Below are 27038 nucleotides of genomic sequence, written 5' to 3'. Positions count from 1 at the left end.
CTACAGTAACTTGTGCCCTTCCATAAAATATCACCGAAATACAGAAGAGCTATGCATGGTTTTGTTCTCATCTTTTAGTGGTTCAAGGTAATGTTTAGCACATGAATATTCATCTAAGGAACTTTGTTGTGTTTGATCATGTCCGACTCTTTATTGTGACCCTGTTTGGGATTTTCTTGGCAAAGATACTAGAGTGGTTTGCCATTTCCCTCTCTAACTGAGGCAAGCAGGGTTAAGTGTCTGAGGCCAGATCTGAACTCAGGTCTTCCTAACTACAGATGCAGCAGTCTACCCTCTTCACCATGTAGCTGCCTTTCATTTAGAGAGCATTAATTGCTTAAATCTCAGGGGATAGGTGTAAGACCCTGATCATCTCATGGAACTGTAAAATTAGTCCCATGAACACAGAATACCAACTCTAAGTGGTAAATAGATAGAGCATTGGGCCTGGAGTCACAAAAGACCTGAGTTGAAATCTGGTCTAAGACACTAGTTGTGTGACCCTGGGCAAGTCACTTAATCTCTCTTTGCCTAATTTTCCATATCTGTAAAATGGGAATAATAAGAAAATCAAATAACTAGAATCAAATGAGACATTTGCAAAGTACTTTGTAAACCTTAAAGCATAGCACAGATGTTAGCTATTAGTATGTTCATCTTTAAAAAAACCAAAACACAACAAACTCTGGTCTAGGAAGAATGGAAGAAGGTTCTATTTAAAACCATTATCCTCTTCTCTAAAAAAGACAACCAGCAAGCTCTGCTTAGGCTATCACTATCTTGGCAATGGTCACCACTTCTGGCCTGGGTTCATTGAGAATGAACATTTGCCTTTTTCCTTTTCTCCGGCCCTTCTTCCTTTGGCAGTTATAGATTACATAGGAAAGTCTTCAGGATTTCTCTTCTGCACCTAGCTGGCCCTGAACAAGTTCATCTGTTCTCTCTGGGCCTCAGTTTTCTCATTTGTAAAATGAAGGCGTTGAATTGGATGATTTTTAAGGTGTCGAATTTTCTAAAGGATTAGATCCTCAGGTAGTCGCTAACAGTTTTCTTTTCCTCAAACATGTTTTTATTTTTTTTTCCTGCTCAACTCTGTCCCACCCTGGAGGACTTTCCACCAAGTTCCACTGAAGCACAGCTCATTTGTAGGGTTGACATAACAGACTTGCCAGGGGACCAACGAACAAATGACCTTTCCTTGGCTTAGTTCAACCCAATTCTGGTACATGACTCAAATCTCCTCTCTCTGTTAAAATTCAGTTTTATTTTAGTTTTAAATCCAAATTCTCTCCGATAGACATCCCCCAGTTTCCGCTTCTTTGCCACCGAGCACTCATCTGTTCATGGACCAAGAAGGAAAATGACCACCGTGGAAAGCTGGGTGCACTAAGGCCCCGCTGGGGTGCTGTGACCCGGTCCAACCGTTCTGGAGCCGTGTGGAGCCGTGCCCAAAGGGCCATAAAGGTGTGCACACCCTTGGACCCAGCAGTACTGCTGCTAGGCCTGTACCCAAAGAGGTCCACAAGGACTGGCGCACAAAGTGTTAGCCCCCTCTGATTCTTCACTGCCCTGTTCGGCGGTCTGCCATCTCCTCCTCCAGCTCCCTGCACAGGAGGGGAAGCGGAGGCAGAGGGAGGTGACTTGCCCAGGGTCTCGCAGCTCGCTGCCTGCAGGCCTGGCACGAGCCGCCCCGTCAGCTCTTGTTTGGGGGGATATTACACCAAAGTCCGAACTCCAGCCAAGGGCCTCGTGCGCCTCTCCTGGAGGAAGGCAAACATACGGGTGATGCCTTCGAAACTGTCACCTGTCTGCCGTCACACTGCGTGCAGGGAGAGGATCGGGGGTCCGGTGGGCAGCGCTGCCGGCCTTCGAGTCTGACCCAAGAAGGAGACAGAATGAAGGTGTGTCTGCGTAGCGTGAAGTGTCTGCGCGCGGGAGCCGGCGTGGGGCCGGGCGCACAGTTCCTCCCAACAGGGGCTAACGTCACCCCATCACATTTCACCCCTCCGACACTCTGCACCAGGCCCCTCCCAGCCTTCCACTGCCTAATACAAGATAAATGAAGAGCGGATCCCAACGTAGGACTCCCTACTTCCCTCCGGTGGCCCAGCAGCTCGCAGAAACCATCCTGGAAGGGGCGGGGCTTACAGGATGTTTTGGGTGTGGAGAGCGCATCCTACCATCTGGTTAACTTCCGGTCACAGGCGCTCCCCTGGGTCGGGGGCTCAGAGCCCAATACAGCGCTCCGCCCCTCCCGGAAGGGGCGGGGCTGGACACGGAACCTCCGGGAGCGCACGGAAAAGCGCCAGCTCGGCGCCACTTCCGGCTAGCTCGGCCCCCCCCACCCCACCCCCTGTCTCTCACTGATTGGCTCCAGGGCGTCAGGTGCGTGGCCTGCTGGAAGGGGATTGGCCGAAAGAGGTGGGAGGCTCCAGAATGGACGTGGCCTGCGCTTACGGCGCAGATCCGGGCTGTTGTGCCGGAGCTCAGTGGCTCTGGCAACGGAGCCCCGGAAACAGCGGCTGCGCCGGGCTGCACCGCGGAGGACGCCGCGATGCCGCTGGAGCTGGAGCTGTGCCCCGGCCGCTGGGTCGGAGGGAACCACCCCTGCTTCATCATCGCCGAGATCGGGCAGAACCACCAGGGCGACCTGGACGTGGCCAAGCGCATGATCCGGATGGCCAAGGTGGCGGACCGGTACCGGGGGGAGGGAGCGCGGGCGGGGCCGGATGTACACTTATACATAGATGTACACACGTAAATACACACGTACATACCGAGCAGATAAGTAAAAGGTAGCCGGGCACTGGGGGGGGTCAGGACAGGCTTACGGACACGACGTCGTTTATACACCTTTGGTTACAAGTGAAGTTTAAGCTGAAGGACTTATAATCACCCAGATACCGTAAGAGCTCACCTCGCTCCCTCGGAGTCCTGGCTGTGACAAACTGCTTCGTGGTGTAAAGGCTTCGGTGACGCCTGTCTGCCTCAGTTTCCCACTCTGTTAAAGTAGAAGATGAAAGAATGAAGAAAGCTTTTCATAAGCGTTTACAGGTTTTAGAATGTGAACATTTGGAACAAAGGTATCAAGGCTGACTGTCGGAATAATGTGTTTAAATGATTGGAGGACAGTTAGAGGTTAGCAGATGTAACTCTTTTCACCCCTAAACTTATAGATCCTTTTTCCCCTCTGAAATCTATCCATGAACTCCTTCGGAATTCTGTGGAGCCCAAGTTAAGAGCCCCTGTTCTGAAGGCCAGGCCCACGAACCCTTACGGTGCATTGGTGGGTTACTATGGCAGGACCCAGAGGCCTGGCAGAGAGTGAAGCCTGGGAGCCTGCCCTTTATGATGGGTGCCACCCAATTCATTCAGGCAGTATGAGCGGCCCTGATGCCTTAGCGGGGTCTGGGACAGGTAGGGAGAGGGCGAGTGAAGGAAGCAAAGAAAGAGGAAGGGGAGACTTTACTCTTTCCTTATTGAGCCCAACCTTTTGTGATCCCACGGACCGTAGGATGCCCATGAAGCTTTCTTGGCGAAGATACTGAAATGGTTTGCCATTTCATTCTCCGGTGGATTAAAGCGACTTGCCCAGGGTCACACGGCTAGTGAGTGTCTTAGGATAGATTAAACTGAAGTCTTCCTGACTCCAGGCCCAGCACTCTGTCCACCGAACCAGCTAACTGTCTGCTGTAGGGTTAACTATAAGACCTTTAATTCCTAATGAAATGCCCTCTCTACTACTGCCTCATGCAGGTAGTCCTGACTGTACAGCGTGAATATGTGTCCTCAGACTCTCTATTTTTTCTACCCTAGTTTATGTTTTCAAGTATATTTGTCTTTCTGAAGTTGTGAGCTCCTTGGGGATGCCAGTGAGCAGAGGGAGGGGATCCCTCCTCAACTGCTGTTCTAACGTGTCTTTCAGGAATGCGGGGCTGACTGTGCCAAATTTCAGAAAAGTGAGCTGGAACACAAGTTCAACCGTCGGGCTTTGGAGCGACCCTACGCTTCTAAACACTCCTGGGGGAAGACCTACGGAGAGCACAAGCGCTACCTCGAATTCAGCCACGATCAATACAGGGAGTTACAGAAATATGCCAAGGAAATAGGGATTTTCTTCACTGCCTCTGGAATGGATGAGGTAAGACTCTTCTTTCCTCATTCATCACTTTCATGTGGTAAAGAGAGCGGCAGGAAATCCAGTGTCTTTTCACATGGATCCGGATTCTACATTTCCCCACTTTGACTTTTTTCCCCCATCTTGAGCATACCTTAGTAATTGGTCAAGGAAATATGTGGAGATAGCAGGTGCTGGGGGAGGTGAAGGGTGGGTCAGGGAGCAAATATCTGTTCATTTGCTGTGTAGACACCGGACCAAGTCCAAAATGCTCTCTGCTAACTGAAAGTTGTAGATGGACTGTCTCTATATGCTAGGAGCCAGTAAACCAGACTTCTAAGAATTATGGCACCTCTTATGAAGTGAGAGTGACATTGGTGACATTCAGAAGGGATTGACCTATAAGCCCATTTATATGGATGTTTGTATTCCTGCAATGGAAAGGGTCCTGGGTTACTTCTCATGCCTAGTTTCCTCATCTGTAAAATGAGGATAATGATATCATCTTCCTACTAGGATTATAAGAATCATATGGGATCATATTTGTAAAGCACTTTGAAAACCTTAAAGAGCTATATGAATTCTGGCTATTAATATGTTTATCATATAGATGGGAAGGAAGGATGACATGTTGTTGTTCAATTATGTTAGGCGTGTCTAACGCTTTGTGACCCTGTTTGGGATTTTCTTGGCAAAGATACCAGAGTGGTCTGCCATTTCCTTTTCCAGCTCATTTTACAAATGAGGAAACTGAGGCAAACAGTTAAGTGACTTGCTCAGGGAAACACAGCTTGTAAGGGTCTAAGGCTGGATTTGAACTCAGGTCTATCTTACCTCTAGGCCTGGAGCTCTATCCACTGGGCCACCTAGCCATCTCCTATACCCTACACTCCCATTCAAACATCATTCTCCTTAATTTTGAACATTGTATTCAGTTATAGGCACTACGTTTTAAGGATATTGATAGCTAGAGTGGGTCCACAGGAGGACATCCAGGATGGTGATGAAACATCTTGAGTTTTTTTCATGTGAGGATTATTTGAAGGAACTAGGAAGGGAAGACCCCGGAGCGGGGACCGTGATAACTGTCTTCAGGGCTGTCATATGGTGTATGAATTAGTCTTGTTCACTTTGGCATTAGAGGGCAGAACCAGGGACGATGTGTAGAAGTTGCAAAAGAGGCAGATTTGGACCTAGTGTCAGGAAAAAGGTCCTAATAATTCAGATTGTCCAAGAGTGGCATCAGCTGCCTCAAGAGGTGGTGGGGTCCTTTCTCTCTGGAGGGTTTTAGTTAGAGGTTGGATGACCACTTGCTGGGTACATTATATGTATTGAATTAGATGGAGACTGAGGTCCTTGCCACCTCCAAATTCCCACAAAGCCTTTCTGTTTACAAAGATGAAAAACTGGCTATTTGATTAATAGAAGCAGCTAGGTGGTGCAATGGATAGAGTGCCAGGCCTTGAGTTAGGAAAATATGAGTTCAGATTCAGCCTCAGACACTTCCCTGTTGTGTGACCCTGAGTAAGTCACTTAACCTCTCTGGTTATCTCAATCCGCTAAAGAAAGAAATGGCAAACCATTCCAATACCCTTGCCAAAAAAACCTCATGGGCAATACTGGTATTGTACAGTCCATGGGGTCATGAAGAGTTGGCCACAGCTGAGTGACTGAACAATAACATTTAATTGATAATGATGATGACAGCAACAACATGCATCATAAAGGTTGGCAGAGCACTGTCTTCCAACACCTTTGTTGCTGGGTATATGTATCAGGCTGTTGGACAAGTGAGGACAGTGAGATTCAGAGGAAGTCGCTCACCTCCAGGCCACAGACGCTCTTCAGGCCCTTCCTGTGTACAGAGTGCTTTGACAGGTGCTGGGAGAGATTCAGATTGTAGAAAAGACAGTCCATGCCATCATATAACTTGCAGTCCTACGGAAAAATGAGACCCACATAAGGTAAGTAGAATACGTAATATTACATGAAATATTGTATAATATTTATAATAATTTTACATATTTCCAAACCAGAGTATTCTTGGATAGTGGTGTATGACTCAGTAGGCATGATATTGACTTAGAAAACTGCATATTAACATTATCTATGCTGTATTGTATTTTTATTAATTATGCTTAACATTTCCCAATTATACTTTAATACTGTTGGGGGGCAGGGACCTGGACAACTCTGCTCTAAGAGATAAGAGTAAAGATGCTTACCGATTGGAGACCAAGGAAATTCCCTTACTTGTGATCAGTCTCACAGCCAATAAGTGTAAGAGATTTGACTCAAAATCTTTGTCCTGAGTCACCAGACATGCCCCCTAGCTGGAGTGGCTGTCCTAGGTGGCGCTCCACATACACTGTAAAGGGGTGTACCTGAGCCACGCAGAGGGATATTGGGCATTGACTTTGTTGTCATCATCACTTTACATTCAAAATAGCTGCGGTGTGGTTCAGGGACCCTTGAGGGTGGCAGTATGCTATTAGTGTTTAATAACTGGGTTTCTGGGAGGGAAATGTACTCACAATAAACTTGTTTAATTTAAAATTAATATTTCTTCATCACTGTCTTAAGTCTGGCCAGAAAACAAAATAATACATCAAGCCATCTTTTGTAACATTTGTCAATCTCTGGGATGTAAATACTCACATGGAAAACTTAGCATTCTGTTCTCTGAGGACTCAGGTTAATGCCAGCACACCACCGGCTTCGATTCACTACCTCAGCCTGTTTCTTCTTTTCATTCCGTTTTATTGCTATTCATGTTAGTCAGCACGAAGTTGGAAAAGACATTCACAGGAGTCTTTTATGGAAGAATTAACTCATGTTCAGTGGGTTGGGCACACTTCCATCAGTCCAGGGTGGTTCTGAGTTTATGTCCGCTTGGAGTATTTATCAAGCTTCTACTTCCTCATCAGGCAACAAGCAATTATTTACTGACCTTTCTCCTCCCTGCCCTCAACTGTCATATCCTGTTTCCGGGTTGCTTTTGCCAGTATCTTCCTAAAGCTTAGGGTGCTATATAATTTTGAGTCCAATTGAAAAAAAAAGATATGCTTCACTGGAAATACACAGTTTTTGGGTGAAGTATTTTTGGTTTCTCGATTTACTTGAACCAACAGTTCTCAAATTTTTTGGTCTCAGGGCCCCTTTGATGTCTTAAAATTTATTTAGGATCCCTGTTCCTTCCCCCAACGAGCTTTTGTTTATGTGGATTATATTTATTGATATTTACTATATTAGAAATTTAAATGTCCTGTAACATTATGACAGTATTCTTCCACATCACCAGTATTAGGGGAATGACACGCCAGTGATCTGGAAAATCTGTGTAACATTTTTTGGCCCTGCCTTCCTATCAGAAGAAGACGTCTGATTTTTTTCTTTTTCTTTTATGGGGTGTTTACAGTGCTCTGTTGTAAAATATGGGTTAGGCATTTGGTCATAGACTCTGTGTCATCTTCTGGCCTTTGCATATCGTCTGTGGCTTCCACAAAACTCCCAAAATATTCCTGTTTAATTTCTCATTCTGACCACTGATACGTTGAAACTGAGATGGGGAAAGGAACGCAGCGTGGAAGGGATAAATAGAGTTTTGTAAGAGCGTCTTAGAATCCTCAAGCAGGGTCTGTTGGCCTTGATTTGAGCCATCAGAGCATTTACACCTCAGAAATGGACAAATCAGGGCTTGACTTATTGTGTTGTTGACTCTCTAGAATTAAGAAAGTAATGGAGAAAATGTTAATAATGCAGATTAAACTTAAGTGTATCATATGTACATTTTTGGATACATTTTTCCTCGGGAGTCTCCAAATCACACTTTGAGAACTGCTGACTTTGACTATTTTGAATTAAAGTAATGGTGACAACACTGTCAATCTCCTTTTCCTTCCTCTTTTCTCCCCTCCCATTCCTTCCCCCTCTTCCCCCTGCACTACTAGAACAATATCCTGGTGCCCAGTGAGGCGTGCCAAAATATAAACTTGCAAAAACATCCTTGCCATGACATCAGTAAAAACATCCCTTAAAAGTGTGCTGCTTCCATGATAAAAGATGGTTGGCAAGCTTACTTTGAGTTCAGATAAAGAAATGCTTAAGAAACCCTGTGCCTGCCTTTTCCTCTTTAGTATATAGACCCATCCATCCTTTCCATTTTGTATTTAATTGATAAAAGAAAAAAAAAGAATTGAGATGAGCCTTGGCCTTTGTGTTTGCCCAAGGCTTATGTTCTGTTCTGTAGTGGACCACAGGTACGTGTAGTTCACTACCCCCTTGTAGACACACTTTCTTCCTTGGATTTTCATACTTTTTCCTTCTCCCGGTTCTCATTTCTTCTCCATAGCCCATCCTCTAGATCAGGGCTTCTTAAACTTTTTCCACTCACAGCTCCTTTCCGTGTTTTGGCAGATGTTTCTTGGTGTTGTGTGATGTGCAAAGTGTGCGTGTTGTGTGTTTAGAACCAAGGCAGCAGTGAAGTTATGCTATGCAGCATGGGCAAGAGCTACCAGAGCCACCTCAAATTCGTTACGTTTGATTTTTAATTAATTTTTGGTCATTGCATGTTCAGACACTTTCACTGTTGCCAATTTTTTCCCGACCCCAGATGGGGTCACAACCCGCAGTTTAAGAAGCGCTTGTCTAGATCTCTGCCCTTGCCCTTCTTCTCTATTCTCTCTCCGTCTGTCTGTCTGCTCTGCTCTTTCTCTCTCTCAAATCTCATTGTCTCCCACACCTTCAACCATCACCTCTGTAGAGATGATTCTCAGATCTGTTGAAAACTTCCAGCTGGGTGTCCTGTAGGCATCTCAGACTCAGCAGGTCCCAAACTTGAACTCATTGTCATTTCTTAAAAAACCTTCTCTTCCTTAGAACTTGCCTCTTTCCACAAAAGAGAAAAATAGAAAGTTCAGAAAGAGGCACAAGCAACCAGAATAGCTTTGAACCTAATGTAAATCATACACACATGTATGTATGTTTATATACACACATGCAGATGCACACATATGCATATATACATATGTATATATAATATTTCTTTAAAAAATAAGCTCTATAGAAATTTGTTGTCTCATCTACAATTCTCTTTTTCTGTTCTTTGTATATGGAAATGTTTGCATTTGTTGGAGTTTGTCAAGTTCAGAATGACAAAACTATATAAATAAGTTTAAATAAAGTATCACTATATTTTTCTGCCCTCCCCCCCCCAAAAAAACCTTTCCTCTTTCTGTTGAGAGTACCACCATCTTTGTATTCATCCAAGTTCATAACCTCAGAGCCAACCAAAGCTCTTCCCTCTCCTTCATCCTCCTCATCCAATCAGATGGCACATCTCCTTGATTCTACCTCCAGGGTACATCTTGAATTCTTTCCATTTGCTCAGTTCCCACAAGCTGCCACACTGGTTCAGTCCCTTGTCCCTTCTTGCCTGGACTAAGGCAATATTTTCCTAATTGCTCTGCCCACCTTGAGGCTCTCTCCCCTCTGTAATCTTTCCCATAGCTGGCAGGGAGACATTCCTTGTACGCAGGTGTGACCATATCATTCTGCTTGCTCAGTAAATTCCTGTGGGCCCCCTCTTTTTAACTTATAATAAGATGCAGACTCTTATTCATGACTTATAAAGTACCTACCAGTCTGGTTCCAGCACGTTACCCTCCAAACTGGCCTGCTTGCCATGCGTCAAATACAGCATTCCATTTTCCATTGCCTTCCCCTACAACTCGCAGTGCCTGGAATGCACTTCTTCTCACTCTGTCCTATAGAATCCCTAGTTTTCCCTAGTTTGGGGCAGCTAGGTGGTGCCGTAGATAGAGTGCTTGGCCTGGAGTCAGGAAGACCTGAGTTCAAATTTGACCTTAGACACTTACTAGCTGTGTGACCTTGGGTGAGACACTTAAGCTCTGATTGCCTCAGTTTCTTCATCTGTAAAATGGAGAAAATAATAGCACCAACCTATCAGGGCTGTCATGAGGATTAAATGAGATAATATTCGGAAGGCGTTTAGCGCAGCACAGAGCAAGCACTATGTGAATGTTAGTTATTATTACTATTCATTTCCTTCAAAGCTCGGCCCAAGTGACTTGGTACTTTCAACCTCCAGAATGACTTGGTACTTGGAAACAGCTCAAAGGAAATGCAGGATGCACAGATTTAGCAAATCTACCCCAGGGGTCCACAGACTTTTTGTGCTGACCTGTGGTAGAGAATTCCCAGCTCAAATGGGTCTGATCAGTCACAGTGGGACACACTGAAGCTTGACTCTACGCAGTGATGTCATTTTGATCCTCTTCAGAACCAAGGACAACAACCAACCAGTTTTCTTAGCATGTGATATTTTCCATCTTTGCAGGCAGGAAGCGTTGTGCTTTTTGTCTCTTTCTACACAGTACCTGGCTCGTAATTGGTGTTTAATAAATGCTTGTTGAATTTAAGAGGGAGAAACCCTCTTTTAAAAGCTACATGTGGTAAAAATGGAAAGAAAGATGGGCACTTTAATTCCAAGAGTTGGCAGGAAAAAAAAGAAAGGGGTTGACCCAGAGCTAGCTCAGATGGAAAGTACCCCTACTTTTCCACTAACACGAAATCCCTTCAGTATCTAATCTGCCATTATGCTAGTGCCTTCCCTCTGTTAATCATCTCCATTTCAACCTGTCTTTATCTTAATTGTAGTTATTTGCGTATTATCTCTCCCATTAAAGTGTGGTCTACTTGAGGGCCTTTATGTCCTTGCTTGTTGACTGACCATTCGTGGTCCCCTCAGACCTCTGAAGCCCCTGTTTAGTGCCTTCACTAGGCATCAGTTATTTGTAGAGTCCCAGAATATTCTAGCTGGAAGGGATCTCAGAAATTATCTGTTCCCCAGGGGTTCTTACCCTTTCTTGTATCAGGGACCCCCTTTGGCAATCTGGGAAATCTTGTATATATTTTCTCAAAATAATATTTCTAAGTGCATTAGATAATACATAGGATTGCAAAGGAAGCAAATTATATTGAAATTACAGTTATCAAAATATTTAAAAACAAGTTGATAGACTCCAGGTGAAGAAACTGATGTGGCTCAACCCTCCTATGTAGAAGAAAAAAGTAAAGTCCAGAGACATTTGGATGGTGATCTGCCCAAGGGTACACAGCTATTTAGGAGAAGTCATGCAGCTAATTAGGATCTGCCAGAGGTCATAGCGCTAATTAAGAAAATCCAAGTCATCCGACCCAGGATTGGGCTTCGGGGATCTGGGTTCAGATCTTGGCTGTGCTACTTACTGCCTCGTTTTATGGCTATAGGGAAGACATTTATTTAACTTCTGTGGACCTTTATAAAATGAAGGGATTGCATTAGATGATCTTTGAGGTTCTTTCCAGTTCTGGATCTTTCTGTGACTTTTAGGCTTAGGGATGGGACAGTTTCCCTTTAAAACACTAGGTCATATTGGTCTGCAAGCAGGCCAAGTTCTATCTTTTAACTTATTTTCCCATAAAGACACTGCTATACAGGGAATAAAATAGGGAAGCATTTCTTTATTATTACTATGTGCCTATCATGGTCCTAAGTGTTAAGAATAAAAGTAGAAAATTGAGACAGCCTCCGCTTCTCAAGAAACTCATGTTTTTATTAGTGGAGATGACACAGTTAGGAGTATTCAGCTGTAGGGTAGATGGCCAGGCTTACTGATCCTCCAGGTGAATGACTAGGTGGGTGACAAGGTTAGATTTTTTAAAATTCTGATCCAGGTGTCTCTTCCTCTAACAATGTTAATGTCCAAAAATTAACTCATTCCTCTTCTCCTCTTCACCTTCTCCTTCCCAACTTCTCCGTTTCTGTTGATTGGTACCACCATTCCCCCTCCTCCCTAACTTACCCTCAAAATATCATCTGAATTTTTCCTCTCTCCCTTCTCTTTAATCATTTGCTATGTTCTTTGGATATAACCAGCCCCTCTTCTTCTCCACTCTCATGTTTATACCCTTAGTTCAGACTTTCATCACCTTTCACCTGATGTTGTAACAGCCTTCTAACTCATCACCCTATCTCCAGTCTCTTCCTAGCTGCAGTCCACCTTTCACACAGCTCCCAACACAATTCCCCTAAGATACAGGTCCAGCTGTGTCCCCCTGATGCTATCTCATTGGCTTCTCGTTGGCTTTCTAGTGTCAACTGCAATCTCCTTAGCTTGGCACTGAAGGCCTTCCACTGTCTGCCTCCAACCTTTTTTTTTCTCCCTTAGTCTCCTTTGCCTATTCTACTTTCCAGCCAGACTATTCTTTCTCCCCTGTTACACAATGTCATTCTATACTCTCTTGCCCTGGGGCATTGGCACCAATCAGTTTCTGTACCTGGAATGTGATCCATCCTCCTTTCTCCTTTTTGAAATAACATTCTTCCTTCAGGGCTCAGGTGCCACATCTAACATAAAGCCTTCTTCGAACCTCCCCAGTGAAGAACTGCTTTGAAAGTACCTTTCAGATAAAACATAAACTGTCATTATTGTTTTTGTTTATTATGGGTAGGTCAGCTGTTAAGACTTGTGTTCAAAAATGATTTATTTGTGTTTGTTGTCAAAAGAGGAAATTAAATAGGCTTTACAAATTGAGCAAGTGATTTTTTTAACCAGATATAGTATTTTTTCAACTTTTTTCTTTTTATTCTAAACATAAAATCAATTGAACATTTCCTTATACAAATTATGTATAGCTCGCTTTTTAAAAAAGCATATAATGAATTCAGTGTGTAATTTTTAAAGCTGTCCTGGTCATCTTTGATTCTTTCTATTATCTTTTTTTTGGAGTGAGGAGAATTCCTTTTCTTAAGGCCCCATCTCTCACCTAACTCCCCTTCCTATTAAAAAAAAAAATTCTTGCAATCTCTATGGAAAATCAAAGAAATTCCCCACATTGACCATGTTCAGAAATGTATATCACATTCTGCATAGTATGTCCTTCACCTCTATACCAGGAAGGGGATAGCATGCCTCATGATTCATCCCCTAGGTGTATGGCTGGTCACTGCTTTGATTGGAGTTCTGAGACTTTCAGAGTGTTCACTTTTACAGCGTTTTCCTGGTTCTTTTCCCTCTGCACCCAGTCATACAGTCTTTCCAGGTTTCTCTGAAACTGTTGCTTTCATCAGACTATAGTATTTCAAAGACAGTTTAACATCCATAAAAATATGGCACTGCACAAGTTCCAGAATGATATGAAATACAACCAGTAACTTCAATGGCTTCTTGTTACCTCTAGGGTCAATTATAAACACCCTTGCCTTTAAAATAAGAATGTAAGCATCTTGAGAGCAGGAGTTGTCTCTCTTTTTCATTTCTATCCCCAGCAGCTAATACAGAAGGCTTTGCATTCAGTAGGTGCCTCATAAATGCTTCATTCATTCATTAAAAACTTTTTACACTCTGGCCCTTTCCAGTTGTCAGATTTCCTATATGTATCTTTCTTCCTTTTGTGCTCTCTATGTAGTCTGGCCATACTGGCTAACTTGCCACTCCTTATTCGATCTCCATGACTTTGCATTAGCTGTGCCTCATCCCTGGAATGCCCTTCCACAGAACTATCCCATCACCTCCTGAAATCTGTGGTTTCCTTCAGATCCTAATAAGGACCATCTTCTGCATAAAGCCTTTTCCTGCTCTATCCCTAACTGTATCTTCCCCTTCAAGGTTACTTTATATGTGTAGACACATAGAGGTGCCTACATAGACATATATATGTGTGTGTGTGTGTGTGTGTGTGTGTGTGTGTGTGTGTGTGTATATATACACACACACGTATACATAATACAGATATGTACCTATATATGTACATATATAGCACATATACATATGTATACACATCTGTGTATATGTATACACAGAGGTACTTAGCCCTTTCTGTGTATGTGTATATATGTGTGTATACACACACACACACACATACACGCGTGCGTGCCCCATTTTTTCCCTGCAGGTAAGTAGGTAGGTGAGCAGCAAAGGCTGTACACAGGTGGCACAGTAGAAACATGGCTTGCTTTGGCATCAGAGAACCTGAGAACAAAATCAGTCTGTTACAGCATTATTATTTTTTGTGAGATTGCTATGCATACATATGTATAAGTACATACCTATATATGTACACACGGCACTAGCTTGCGTTAGAATGAGGAAGGCAGTGTGTGTGTACATACCTATAAGTGTCTGTGTTGCCCCACCCCCTGTAGAACATAAGCTCTTTGAGGGCAAGGGCTGTTTTTGACTGTCTTTGCATCCCTAGGGCTTCTTACCGCGCCTGGTGCATGCACAGTGCCCGAGGAATCCATGCTGATTGAATAAATGAGTAAATTGACATTGTGTGGAGGTGGAGATGGTTTTTGCTGTGTGTTCCGAGCAAGAGCTGCCGAGAGAGGCTTCTTGTTGCTCCTCGCATAGCCGTGCTATTGGAGGAAACTGGAGGAACTGGCCATGGACAGCCTGTGTCTGGGGCTCCTGCCTCCCTTGGTCTTGTGGGATGGGCCTGCTGTGACCCCTGATCCCTAACCTTTCTGCCCTCACTCTCACTGCCCTCTACAAGCCCCCAAGGGAGTAAGTCCATGGGTGAGCAGCAAGGCTGCACAGGGGGCCCAGTGGAGATGCAGCTTGATTTGCATATTTGCCATTTTGACTTCAGTCACATGAGGTCTCAGGCAGGCCTCCAGGCCCAGGTTTTCTCTTCTGTAAAAATGAGGGTTTGGCTCAGGTGACCTCCGAGGTCCCTTTGAGCCCTCAGTCTGTTTTACTTCTAGGGTGCTTTGTCTTTATTTCTCTTTGCTCTTACTGGGTTTCCCTTTTTATCCTAGATACCAGTGTTTTTATTGTGGCCTGTATTGTGAACTCTGAACCATAGGGAACTGCATTTTTTTTTTTTTCCATTTTTGCATTCTCAGTGCCCTGCACATACTTCAAGGATTTCTGATTTCATCAGTGTGGACAGTCCTCTCCTCTGAAGCATATCGCATTACCAGTACAACAGACAGGGCACCAGCTGTGCAGCCATGGGTCTTGAGTTCAAATGCTGCCTCTGGCATTTGTCACCATTGTGACCTTGGGCAAGTCCATCTTCCTCTTTGGTGAAGGGAGGTGGTTGGGCAACCAAGGGTAGGGAACCTGTGGCCTCGAATGCAGCTCTTGGCACAGAACAAATCCCCTTAATAAAAGGATTTGTTCTCTGAAGTTTGGATTCAGTCAAAGTGCTGCACTTGAGGACCTAGGGGGCCGTGTGTGGCCTGGAGGCTGCAAGTTCCCCACCCCCTAACAGTTCCCAAGGGCCCTTCTAGCTTTCTCCAGACTTAGCTGTCAGTCATTCAAACACTGATTAAGCACCCACTGTGTGCCAAGGGCTTTGTATTCTTTGGAAATAAAAAGAAAGACTACAGCCAAGACAAAAAAGCTGGTCTCTGCCCTCAGGGTGCTCACAGCCTGATCCAGACCCTGCCATTAATTAGGCTTGCTTTGGAAAGCTTCTCCAACTTGGTGGGCTTTCCAGGGCATCTTATCTAACAGCAGTGTTTTTCTTTTTTTTTTTTAATTCTAAGAAGCATTTTATATTTTCTTTTTTTACATTCTTTTAAAATACTTTTGAATTTGCCATTCAGCTATATACTCCTGTTTATACTCCCTATTTCCGCACCTGCTGTTTAAATTTTCCCATCTCCTTATGCCTTAACTTTGGGGTGACATAGTCATGCACATAAGCTTTAAACAGCAAGGATTGTTCAAGGCCTAGGGGTTTCTAGTTAATTCTGGTTACAGAAGCTGTCTTTGGTGTCAGTCTTCTAACAGCCCACAAGATGGGGATGTTTCTCCATTAGAACTACAAATAATGTGCCTATAAATTAGATTTCTTTCAAAAGAAGGAATTGGGGCTTTTCTTCAGCTAAAAATAAGTTTGGTGAGTGTGTGTGTGTGTGTGTGTGTGTGTATTCTTGCCTTGGTTCCATACGTATACAGTTTAAATTTCATGAAAATTTATTAAACACCCATTATTTTCTGCTTAAAAGGCATTTTCCCCCAGCATCTTCTGTATGTGTAAGGACTACTCATGGGGAGGGGGTGTGCAAATTACTTAAGAGGAAGGATTACTAAAGAAAAATATTTTCTAAAAGAGAGCGGCAGAGACCTAGGAAGCGTTTCACAGCAGATCAGTGAAATCCAGCCAACCCACAGTTGTATTCACTTTCTGATCTGGGAGGGTGTCTGTTGTACTCTGTAAGTAAGATAACACTGGATTACAAGTGAAACAAAAGAAAACATTTTTTAGAAGTCCAAGTTAATGGCTCTCAGGTTAAGAAGGCCTGATTTAGAGAAGGTTCTTGTTTTAACAGATGGCCCAGTTCTCATCAGGGTCAAGGCTCCATGCAGACCAAAGCTTCTCCTGTGGGGAGAAGCCCCCAACAATTCCTTGTTCTGTTTTGTAGATGGCAGTCGAGTTTCTGGATGAATTGAACGTTCCATTTTTCAAAGTTGGATCTGGAGATACTAACAATTTTCCCTATCTGGAAAAGACAGCCAAGAAAGGTGAGTGTTTCCACTTAACTTGCTCTCCAGGAATTCTGATTTCCTCTCAGGGACTTAGCCTTTTTGTAGTGGCAAACATGAAGGCTCACTATAGAGACCTCATCTTAGTCATTGACGTGTGGTAGAGGCAGCTGGGAATAGTTGGGGGGAAGGTGCTGGATTAGAGAAACCTGCTCTAGAATCATGCTTTGGCTGCTTACTAGATGCTTGGCCCTGGGCAGATCACTTCACTTCTCTGTTTCCTAATCTGGGCAATGAGAATGATGGAGACAACCTGGAACAGCAAGTAGCAAAAAGCATTGTGTGATTCTGGGCTTTAAGAAGACTTGGATTCAAATCTCCTCTCTGTCATGAACTAGGTATGCAACTTTGGGGAAGTCCTATAGCTCCCCAGAGCCTCAGTTTCCTTATCTGCCAAATGAGGATTTGAATTGTCAGTGGTTTCTAAGGTCCCGTGTCCCTCCAGATTGAGGATCAATTGAGATAATATGCCCAACACAAAAATGTAAATTGTTATTGTTTGTTCATTTAGAAGAAGGAAATGGGTAAGGTATATTTTTTTCTTTAAAAAACAAACAACAACTAAAAAAACCCCACTACTGAAAGCCATTTCATTTAGAGATAATTTTCAGATTTTAAATGAGGGATAATGTCAGGTAGTACACAGAGAGCCAGCCTAGGAGTCAGGAAGACCTGGGGTTAAGTACCAATTCTTGACACACATATCAACTTTGAGACCATGGAGAAGTCTTGTGCTTTAGGCAACACTAACACTGTAAGCTATGGAATAGTGCAAGGGAGTTTCCACGCAAGAAGTTTCTCATATCAGTAATTTCAAAGATCTGTCATTTATGCAACTCTTCCACTCCTGCCACCATGAGGGAAAGGTGCTGACCATTCTGTTCTACTATGTCTACAAAGTTTAATCACCTTTGATTTTTAAAAATGTCCAGAAAAATCTGTGTTCCCACTGACAAAATGGGATTGGTTGACACGAGTAATGAAACTGGAGAAGAGTCACCATATTAGTAATTCTGTTGATCAGGTCGTCCGATGGTTATTTCCAGTGGTATGCAGTCCATGGACACGATGAGACAGGTCTACAATATTGTAAAACCTATAAACCCAAACTTCTGCATTCTGCAGTGCACCAGTGCCTACCCATTGTTCCCTGAAGATGTCAATCTCCGTGTAATTACGGTGAGTAGTTGATCCAAGTTATCCTATCATATCCACTCTGGTAAGCATAGGATTTTGTATACATACAGTGCTAATTCTCTCTTTGTATGTAATGAGGTGTTAAACCTTCTAAGGTTTCCCAACAAGTTTACTTCTTCAGAATAGATGTAACAATGCATTCCTGTAAAGGTAAATTTGAAATTTAATTTTAGTATTTGCTATTGATTTCCATGATCAGATATTACCATTAATCATTGCTGTGGTTTATAATATTTTATGTCATATTGAAGATAAATCATAGTTTAGAAGGGTTTATTCCATTTTTATTTATCAGGTACATCTCTAAGGTTCATTTTCCCCCAGTTATTAAAGTTGCTGGAGTATTGTATACTGATAACTGAGATCTTGAGACAAGTAGAATAATTTAATTTGATAATTTTAGGACATTATCTTAAACTAGGGAAAGTTTCTCTCTTTTTTCAGTTTTATTAATCTTGCCTTCATTTCCAAATAGATCTCTTCCTGTTCCTCTTCAGATGCTTCTCTGAATTCACATTCATTGTTAGTTATGGTACAATGATAAATCCATAACATCCATGTGCCATGATTCGCCTATCCATTCTTTAGGTGATGGGGATCTACTTTGTTTCCAGTTCTTTGCTACTACCAAAAATGCTACTATGGATATTTTGGTATTTATAAGGTCTTGCTCTTTCTCTGACGTCCTGGTGTACATGCCTATCAGTGAAATCTCTAGGTCAAAAAGTACGGACATTATAGGCACTGGAAAACTTTCCTTTAAAAAAGTCATTATTTCTAAAGAAAGACCATTGGCTGTTAAGATAAGGATTCCTGACAGGCTAGTTGAGTATAGATTTCACTATGGCTGAGTAAGGTTGCCAGCCTCCCCTCCCCTTCGCAGCCTCCCCCTTTGACCTTAGGGCAGAAATGTTTGGAGGAACAGAAACTGCTTTGCGGGTATCCAAAATAAAGCCTTTCACTACCTGTGGCCCCACAGGTTGGTTGCAGGCGACAAGGCCCATAGTTCCAGGGCATTTCAGATTTCTAGAGGAATGGAGTGTGGCTCAAGATTGCTGGCATGGCCAAAAGCAGTAGAGCTTGAAATACGGGTATCTGCACTTCAACTCACTCCTAGCACTTCCCTCTTCAAAACCTCCTCTCATCTCTCTCTTCCTTGTCCTTCCCATTGTTCAGGATCCCATCTCTATAACTGCTGCCATAGGCCCCCCCTTACATTTCATCCTAGAGTATGATCACTGGAAAGATTATAGAATTTGGAGTCAGACTCCAAGTCCACTTGCCACTTACTACCTCCATGACCTTGGGCCGATCATCCAACTTCTCTAAGCCTTAGTTTCCTCAGAATGAGGGATCTGATCATAGATTCCCAGTTTTCTTCCGGTTCTAAATCAGACCAGTGTCCCTTCTCCTACTTTCTCTAGTAGTAACAGGACTTGGAGGTTTATGAAGATTCATTTCTTATCTTCATGGAGATGTTTTTAGTGTAAAAGGGTGATAAAGGAGAGTGCTTCCATTCTGAAAGAGCAATAGGTGGAGTTACAGCAACAAAGGATAGTAGTTCAGAGGAGGCAGCTGTGATGAAATAAAGAATGCTAGCCTTTGTGGCAGAAGTGCCGGGTTCATGGCCCAGCTGTGTGACCTTCAATCCCCAACAGGTAAGTCATCAACTCTGTGAATAAAAAGTTTTCAAAAAAAGAATTGTACACTTTGAACAACCACATTAAGATGCTTTCTGAATCACTAATCATATGATAAATGCAAACTACTTAAAGGTATCACTTTAGGCCTTGCACGTTGGCAGATAGCAAAAGAAGGGAGTAGTCTGAGTTGGGGAGGGGGAGGCCTATGGAAAAAAAGTACAAAAGTCACAAGAAGCAACTCTCCATACTCACTGACTAAACAACTCCATTATTGGCATTATTCCCCAAGGATGTCAAAGACAGCAATAAAAGTCCCATTTATAAAGATATTCTTAGCAGAACTCTTAGTGGAAGCATAGAACTGGAAACAAAGTGGGTACTTGTGCATTTTTAAAAACTGTATGTGAATGTAACAGAATATTATTATGTAGTAAGAAATGCTGAAATATGAGGAATTCAGGCAAACATGGGATAATTTGTTTGAAATGCGGGAGCAGACTTGGCCATGACAAGTATACAATGATGACAGCAGACGAAAGCAATAAAAAGTTGGGCAAACAGACAATAAAATACACGTGCCTCCTCATGACCGAGAGGTGGGATAATGCTGTCAGGGGGACAAGGTGAGAGGCACAAGGAGGACATTAAATACATTGTCAGATGCAGTCACTGGATCTGATGTGTCTGTTTAGTTGTTTTGCTTTGTCACAGGGAAAGTTTCAAACAGGAAGGGAAAAGGGTTGAAATTATTGAAGAAAAGACAAAAGTCATCAACTAAAGATTTTGTTCTAAAAGTTTTTAGACTAAATTATGAAGGGTCTTGATTGCCAAAGTAATTCTTATAAAGATAATAGATATAGATAGATATAAAGAGATGCAGATATATCAATAAATTGATATAGATAGCTATAATATATTAATAATAGATTGATGTAGCTATAGATTTAACTGTATCGATAGATTGATATAAATAGATAGATGGATATAGGTAGATTGATACAGCTATATTGATAGATTAATAGATTGTTATTTAGAAAGATAAATTGATAGACATAGATTGATAAATATATAAATAACCAGGGATGTGCTGATAAATATTTAACAACTGACTCTCCAAGAAAGAAGAAAACATACATGTCTTACTAACTTTAATCTGCATTAACATTCTCTCCACCACTTTAGGTCTAAATATTACATAAAACAATAAATTCAGCCCCAATTTCTGTAGTGTCAGTTTCTGAAGGATTAAGTGCTCACTCTGAAATTTTAGTAATTGGCTTTGGGGAGCTGGCTCTAGCACACCCTTTCACATAACACTTTCAAGTACAAGTTAAAGTTGGTTAAACGTAGCCTTTTAAGAATGATTTTATTCTTTATTAGTTCTGATGTTAATCATGATGGTCTAGATATCAGAAGCATTCTTACAATGCATTTCTCTCCAACATCTCCTCTCTGCCTCTCCCATTTTTTTCTTTGTGTTAAAGGAATATCAGAAAGCATTCCCTGACATCCCCATAGGATATTCTGGGCATGAAACAGGTATTATGGTTTCAGTGGCTGCAGTTGCTCTGGGGGCTAAGGTACTCGAACGTCACGTGACTCTGGATAAAACTTGGAAAGGGAGTGACCATCAGGCATCTCTGGAGCCAAATGAATTAGCAGAGTTGGTGAAAGCAGTCCGCCTTGTAGAAAAAGCCTTGGGATCACCAGTTAAACAGCTTTTGCCATGTGAGGTAGCCTGCAATGAGAAGGTGAGTTTTGTATTATTTTACTGTGTTTAAGCTATGTCATCCAAAATTGCTTATTCTGTAATTAGAGACAGATGAAGAAACAGAATAACTTGAAGGAACATAGTATAGGAGTAAAGAATTGTATTTGGAGACAAGAGAAAGGGCTCCTGCTAATAAAATCATCTGATGTTAACTCCTTCTGGTAGGATCTGGAGTAGAAAACTTCCAAGGTTCTTTACTACTCTTAAGAATAATCTTTCTTTAAATCATGAACACAATTTAGAAAGGTGGAATATATACAAATTTTAATAAGATCTCAGTATCTAGGCTGAATGGTATGAGAACCAGGATTGATAATGGAGCAAATAGTTAACAGTTGTGAGTAAATTGTCTTTTGGCCTCCCTGCTTCCCAAGTCCCCTTCCTCTTTTAATCCTTGCTCTTACTATTCTGGGGACCTCCCTTTGTATTGGGACTATAAATGGCACCTTATCCTCTCTGTATCTCTTACAAGGTGTGTGTGTGTGTGTGTGTGTGTGTGTGTGTGTGTGTGTGTGTGTGTGTGTGTGTGTGTGTGTGTGTGTGTGTGTGTGTGTGTGTGTGTGTGTGTATTTTAACAACTAAAGAGGTGGCAGAGTGAAGATGGTGTAGTACTAGTAGAAAGAAATGCAGCCTTGCTACCAAACCATCTCCACGAAGACCTAGAAAATGTACCAGACAGAGTCCTAGTCAGGAAATCCAAGAAAGCCACAGGTGTTATTCTAGTCTGGGTCAGCTTAAGGAGACAGACAGGTCTATAAACAACTGGGGACAGGATCTGACCAGGGGAACACTATGTGTGGCACATTCTAGTACATAGGAACTAAAAATGGAGACTGGGCACCCTGGCGGTATACCACTACATAGTTCCAGGATAGACTTGAGGGGGAAAAGGGTAGACCAGCAATTCAGTTGCTCTGACCTTATAGAGACTCCAAATGGGATAATAGTGGCTAACTAAGTGCAGCAGCAGTGTATTGAAACTCCCAGTCTGGGACAAGTCAACATGCTCAGACCTGAGTCAGGAACTCACAGAACTTAGACCAGGAGGGCAGTAAGCAGACTTCTCCCCTACTCATATTACTCTGGAAGCACTGAAATCTTGTATCATCCCCTGTTCCCCATCCTGAGCTGTGAAAGCCTCACGGGGATGCAAGAAGATGGAAACTTAGGCTAGCCTGATTGTACAGAGCCTACCCCTAACAAAGTCTACAGTCAAGAAGCAGGCTAGAAGTATGAGCAAACAAAAAGAATGCCATTGTAAAGAGCTATTAAAGGGACAGGAAAGCTCAGGACCCAGGCCCAGAGAAAGAGAATGATTTCAAAACATTATGGGCAGTGCCTCGAAGAACAATATAGCTTAGGAACAGATTCAACAAGAATTCCCATGAGAGTTAAAGGAAGAGTTTTGTGGGTTTTTTTAAAACTTAAAAATGAATTTAAAAACTAATGAGAGCTAGTGGTATAGCACTTTATCCAAGAAGATAACTCCTTGAAAATTAGAATTGACTGAATAGAAGCTGATGATTCCATGAAGCATCAAGAAATGTTAAAAAGAAAGTTAAAAGACTGAAAAAAATAGAAGAAAATAATACATATCCCATAGCAAACCAGCTCCACTAGAACATGGTTCAGGGATAAGTAATTTATGAATCAACTGGACTACCTAAAAGCTAAGAGAAAAGAGAGAGAACTTAGATATTTTTAAAGAAATTACACTGCCCAGATTTCTTAGAACTGGAAGGAAAAGTAGAAATTGAAAGAATCCACCAGTCACCTGCAGAAAGAAACCTCCAAATAAAAATGCCCAGAAGTATTATAGCCCAAATCCAGAACTCCTGTGCAAATACTGTAAGCAACCAGAAAGAAGGATTGCAGTACCGAGGAGCTATAGTCAGGACCACAGAAGATTTAGCAGCCATTGCTTGAAAAGAGTAGAGAACTTGGGATATGATTTTCCGCAAGGTCTAAACTTGCAATCAAGAATAACTTAGAAAATAATCCTTCCAGAGCAAAAATGGATCTTCAGTGAAATAGAGGATTTCCAGTTATTCCTAATAAAAGACCAGAATGAGTAGAAAATTTGACATATAAACACAGGAATTAAGAGAGGCATAATAAGATACTAAACCAGGTTAAACTATTTATGTTCTTATATAGGGGAAATGACGCATATGTTCTCTCAGAGTGCTATAGTCATCGGGGTTCATAGAAAGCCTGAAAATGATTGTAATGTTTTAAGGATCTTAAAAGAAGAATGAAAACGGAAGGGAAGAGGAAGGAAAAGTTATCTCACTTGAAGTTCACAAGTAGAAGGGAGTGGATAACACTTAAACCAGCCCTCTCTGAACTTTTCCTACGGAAGAATTAATACTTACAGAATAAAATAACAAGCTGGAACAGAATCTGTTGTTTCTGCTGAAGTTTAAAAAAAGGGTAGAAAACATAATCTCAGACAAAACAAAGGCAAAAATAGACTTAATTAAAAGAGATAAACAGGAAAACTCCTTTTTGCTGATATGAGCTGCAGTGACTGAATATAAATATTAAACATACACCAAATGGCATAGCCTCTAAATTCTTGAATGAAAAGTTAAATGAGTTACAGGGAGAAATAGTAAAATTATAATAATGGGGAACCTCAGTTTATCACCTAAAAAAGAAATTAAGGAAGTAAGTATAATTTTAGAAAAGTTAGATATGATAGACCTCTAGAAAATACTGAATAGAATTGGAAGGTGTATACCTATTTCTCATCTGTGATGGAGCCTTCACAAAAATTAACCATGTATTAGGACATAAAAATCTCAAAACAAATGCAAAGAAGCAGAAATATCTTTTTCTTGACCACTTTGAAACAAAGATTAAAAATTAATCATATGCCAAATAACATAATTCTAAAGAATATTTGCTTCAAAGGATAAATCATAGAAACGATCAATTTCATTAAAGACAATGACAACAATGAGACAACATACCTAAATTTTTAGGATTCAGGCAAAGTGCTACTTAGGTGAAATTTAACTCTAAATGCTTATTGATAAAAGAGACAGAGAACAGATGAATAAATTTTGACATGCAACTAAAAAAAACTAAAAAGCCAACAAATCAAAAACTTCTAAACACCAAAATAGAAATCATGAAAATTAGAAATTAAAAAAACCCAGTAAAATAGATAAGCCATCAGTTAGCATGATTTTAAAAATCAAATCAAATTACTGTTGTCAAAAATGAATACACCATTGAAGAATAAATTATTAGGAACTATTTCATCTAATTATCTTAGAAAAAGAAAATGAACAATCTGTAAATCAACTCCAAGAGGAAAAAAAGAACCAGATGGATTTATGAGCAAAGTCTACCAAACATTTAAATAACAGTTAATTCTAATGCCATGTTAACTGTTTAAAAAAATAAGAAAAGACCTACCATACTCCTTCTGTGACACAATATAATCTTAATACCTTAAGCGAGGGAGAGTCAAAACAGAAAAAAAGAACTATAGATGCCTATGCCTAATGATAACTATCGGTACCATATGCCTAATGAATATTAATGCAGAAATTTTAAATAAAATATTAGCAAGGAGATGACAGCTTTGTATCAAAAAAAATAATACACTGTCACCAAGCCAAATTTATACGAGAAATTCAAGCCTGATTTCAACATTAGGAAAACTATAAATATAGTTACAACCATATCAATAACAAAACAACAAAAACCTTATGGTTATAGCAACAGATTCAGAAAAAGCTTTTAACAAGATACACCAATTCCTGTTAAAAAACACATGAAGGCAAAGGAGTAAATGGAGCTTTCCCTAAAATGATAAGTAATATCTATCTAAAGCCAGTAGTAATCAGCATTTTCTGTGCTGGAGATAATTTGGAGGCTTTCTCTGTAACATCAAATATAAAGCAAAGATGTCCGTCACCATCATACTATTTAATATGATGCTAGTTGTAGCAATAAGACAAAATAAAGAAATTGAAAGACCAAGCATAGGCAAAGAGGGAACAAAATAATTACTTTTTGCATATGCTAGTTTACTTGGAAAACACCAAAGAGTCAACTAAAACATTAATTTAAGCAACTAGCAACTTTAGTAAAGTTGCAGGATGTAAAATAAACCCACACAACTCATCAATACTTTTATATTTTATAAATAGAATCTAGCAGGAAAGATAACTAAAGATAATATAAAATACTTGGGAGTTTATCTGCCAAGATACTTATATGTATCTTGGAACACAATTCCAAAACGCTCTTTACCCAAATAAAATCATATTGAAATAATTGGAGACATAGTAGTTTTTCATGAGTAAGTGAAGCCAATTTAATAAAAGTCATGATGCTACCTAAATTGATTTGTTTATTTAATACCAAATCAAACTCCCAAAGAATTACTTTATAGAACTAGAAAAAAATAACAAAATTTATCTGGAGAAACAAAAGGTCAAGAATATCGTAGGAATCAGTGAAAAAAAATACAAAGGAAGATGACCTAACAGTACCAGATCTTAAACTATATACAGAGCTGGTGGACTCAATACATATCAAGGCATAATTCTTTTAGGACATTGATAATAGGGAGAATTTGTTTTGCTTGACTATCCGTGTTTGTAATGGGTTTTGATTTTCTTGTTTTCTCAATGGGTAGAATGGAAGATTAGGAGAGAATTTGGAGCTTAAAATAAAACTGAACTTTAAAAAAGACAGTCAAGAAAACCACAGTATATGTCCTTTTGAAAGGTCATCACTTCCAAGCGTATGTGTATGTCAAGATACTCACGTGTTTTGTTTTGTTTGCAGCTGGGCAAATCAGTGGTGGCCAAAGTGAGGATTCCTGAAGGTACCATATTGACAATGGATATGCTCACCGTGAAGGTGGGTGAACCCAAAGGATATCCTCCTGAGGGCATTGCCAGTCTCATTGGCAAGAAGGCCAAAATGAACATTGAAGAGGATGATACCATCACAGAAGAATCAATAGAAAATTTGTCCAAAAAATAAAATCTTAAAGAAAAGTGGCATTTATTGAACTCCTACCTCCCCTGTCTGAGTTTTGGGTGACAGATTAATCAGTACACGGAGAATGAGTAAATGATTGGGAAAAGTGGACTACGTAAGCTCTCACCAAGTAATTGTCACATGAATGAAAGATTGGCGTTCACAAACTACTCTCCGATGGCTCCACTTACCATTTCTATAACTTTCTAAATCAAAAAGGCCCCTCTGTGGCCACTCCTCCTCTATGATGTTGTATTGCCTGTTAGAATGTCAACTCCTTGAGGAAAGGGATTCTGTTCTGTTCTAGTATATCCAGAGCTTATCACAGCTCACACGTGTTCAGATTTAATAAATTATTTTTCATTCATTTGAGTTCTCTGGCATCACATGACATTGTTCTTTGTCTCCCACAAAATTCATTTCCTTTTATATGGCCAGCTCTGTATTCCTCACTTCTTCTGTTCCAGTTAGAGCCCCATGGTTCTTTTATCTATCATGCATGTCAGATCCAAATTATACCTGAGCTGGAATTCCCTCTACTGTATTCTCAACAAATTGTCATACGTCCACCCCCAGTGAGAGAGAACTCAATCTTCTCTTAATTGTTTTGTCTGTTAAGTTTTTTTATTTTATTTTATTTATTTTCAGGTGTTCCACAATCACTACCATATAATCTAGATTTGTTTTCCCTCCCTCCCCCTCCTCCTCCCCTATCTCCCTGCTCCCTCCCCAAGATGGCATAC

At 41.2% G+C, this 27038-nt stretch overlaps 1 protein-coding gene across 2 annotated transcripts; it reads left to right on the top strand.

Moving 5' to 3' along the window:
* The first annotated feature begins 696 nt into the window (after positions 1–696).
* Positions 697–26667, top strand: NANS (N-acetylneuraminate synthase). 2 transcript variants are annotated; one of them, XM_072596706.1, is made up of 6 exons: positions 697–2686; positions 3926–4141; positions 16557–16656; positions 17702–17856; positions 21002–21268; positions 26098–26667. In XM_072596706.1, exons 1-6 carry the CDS (start codon positions 2555–2557, stop codon positions 26296–26298), a joined length of 1071 nt encoding a protein of 356 aa, XP_072452807.1. In that variant the 5' UTR covers positions 697–2554; the 3' UTR covers positions 26299–26667. The 2 variants fall into 2 exon arrangements, with proteins under 2 accessions (XP_072452807.1, XP_072452808.1); XM_072596707.1 differs by lacking the exon at positions 697–2686 and adding an exon at positions 2819–3138.
* The last annotated feature ends 371 nt before the right edge of the window (positions 26668–27038 follow it).

This window comes from Notamacropus eugenii, chromosome 3 (genome assembly GCF_028372415.1).
Source record: "Notamacropus eugenii isolate mMacEug1 chromosome 3, mMacEug1.pri_v2, whole genome shotgun sequence".
In the NCBI taxonomy this organism is placed as follows: Eukaryota; Metazoa; Chordata; class Mammalia; order Diprotodontia; family Macropodidae; genus Notamacropus; species Notamacropus eugenii.
The sequence above is the reverse complement of the archived record's forward strand: the minus strand, read 5'-3'. Positions and strand labels throughout refer to the sequence as shown.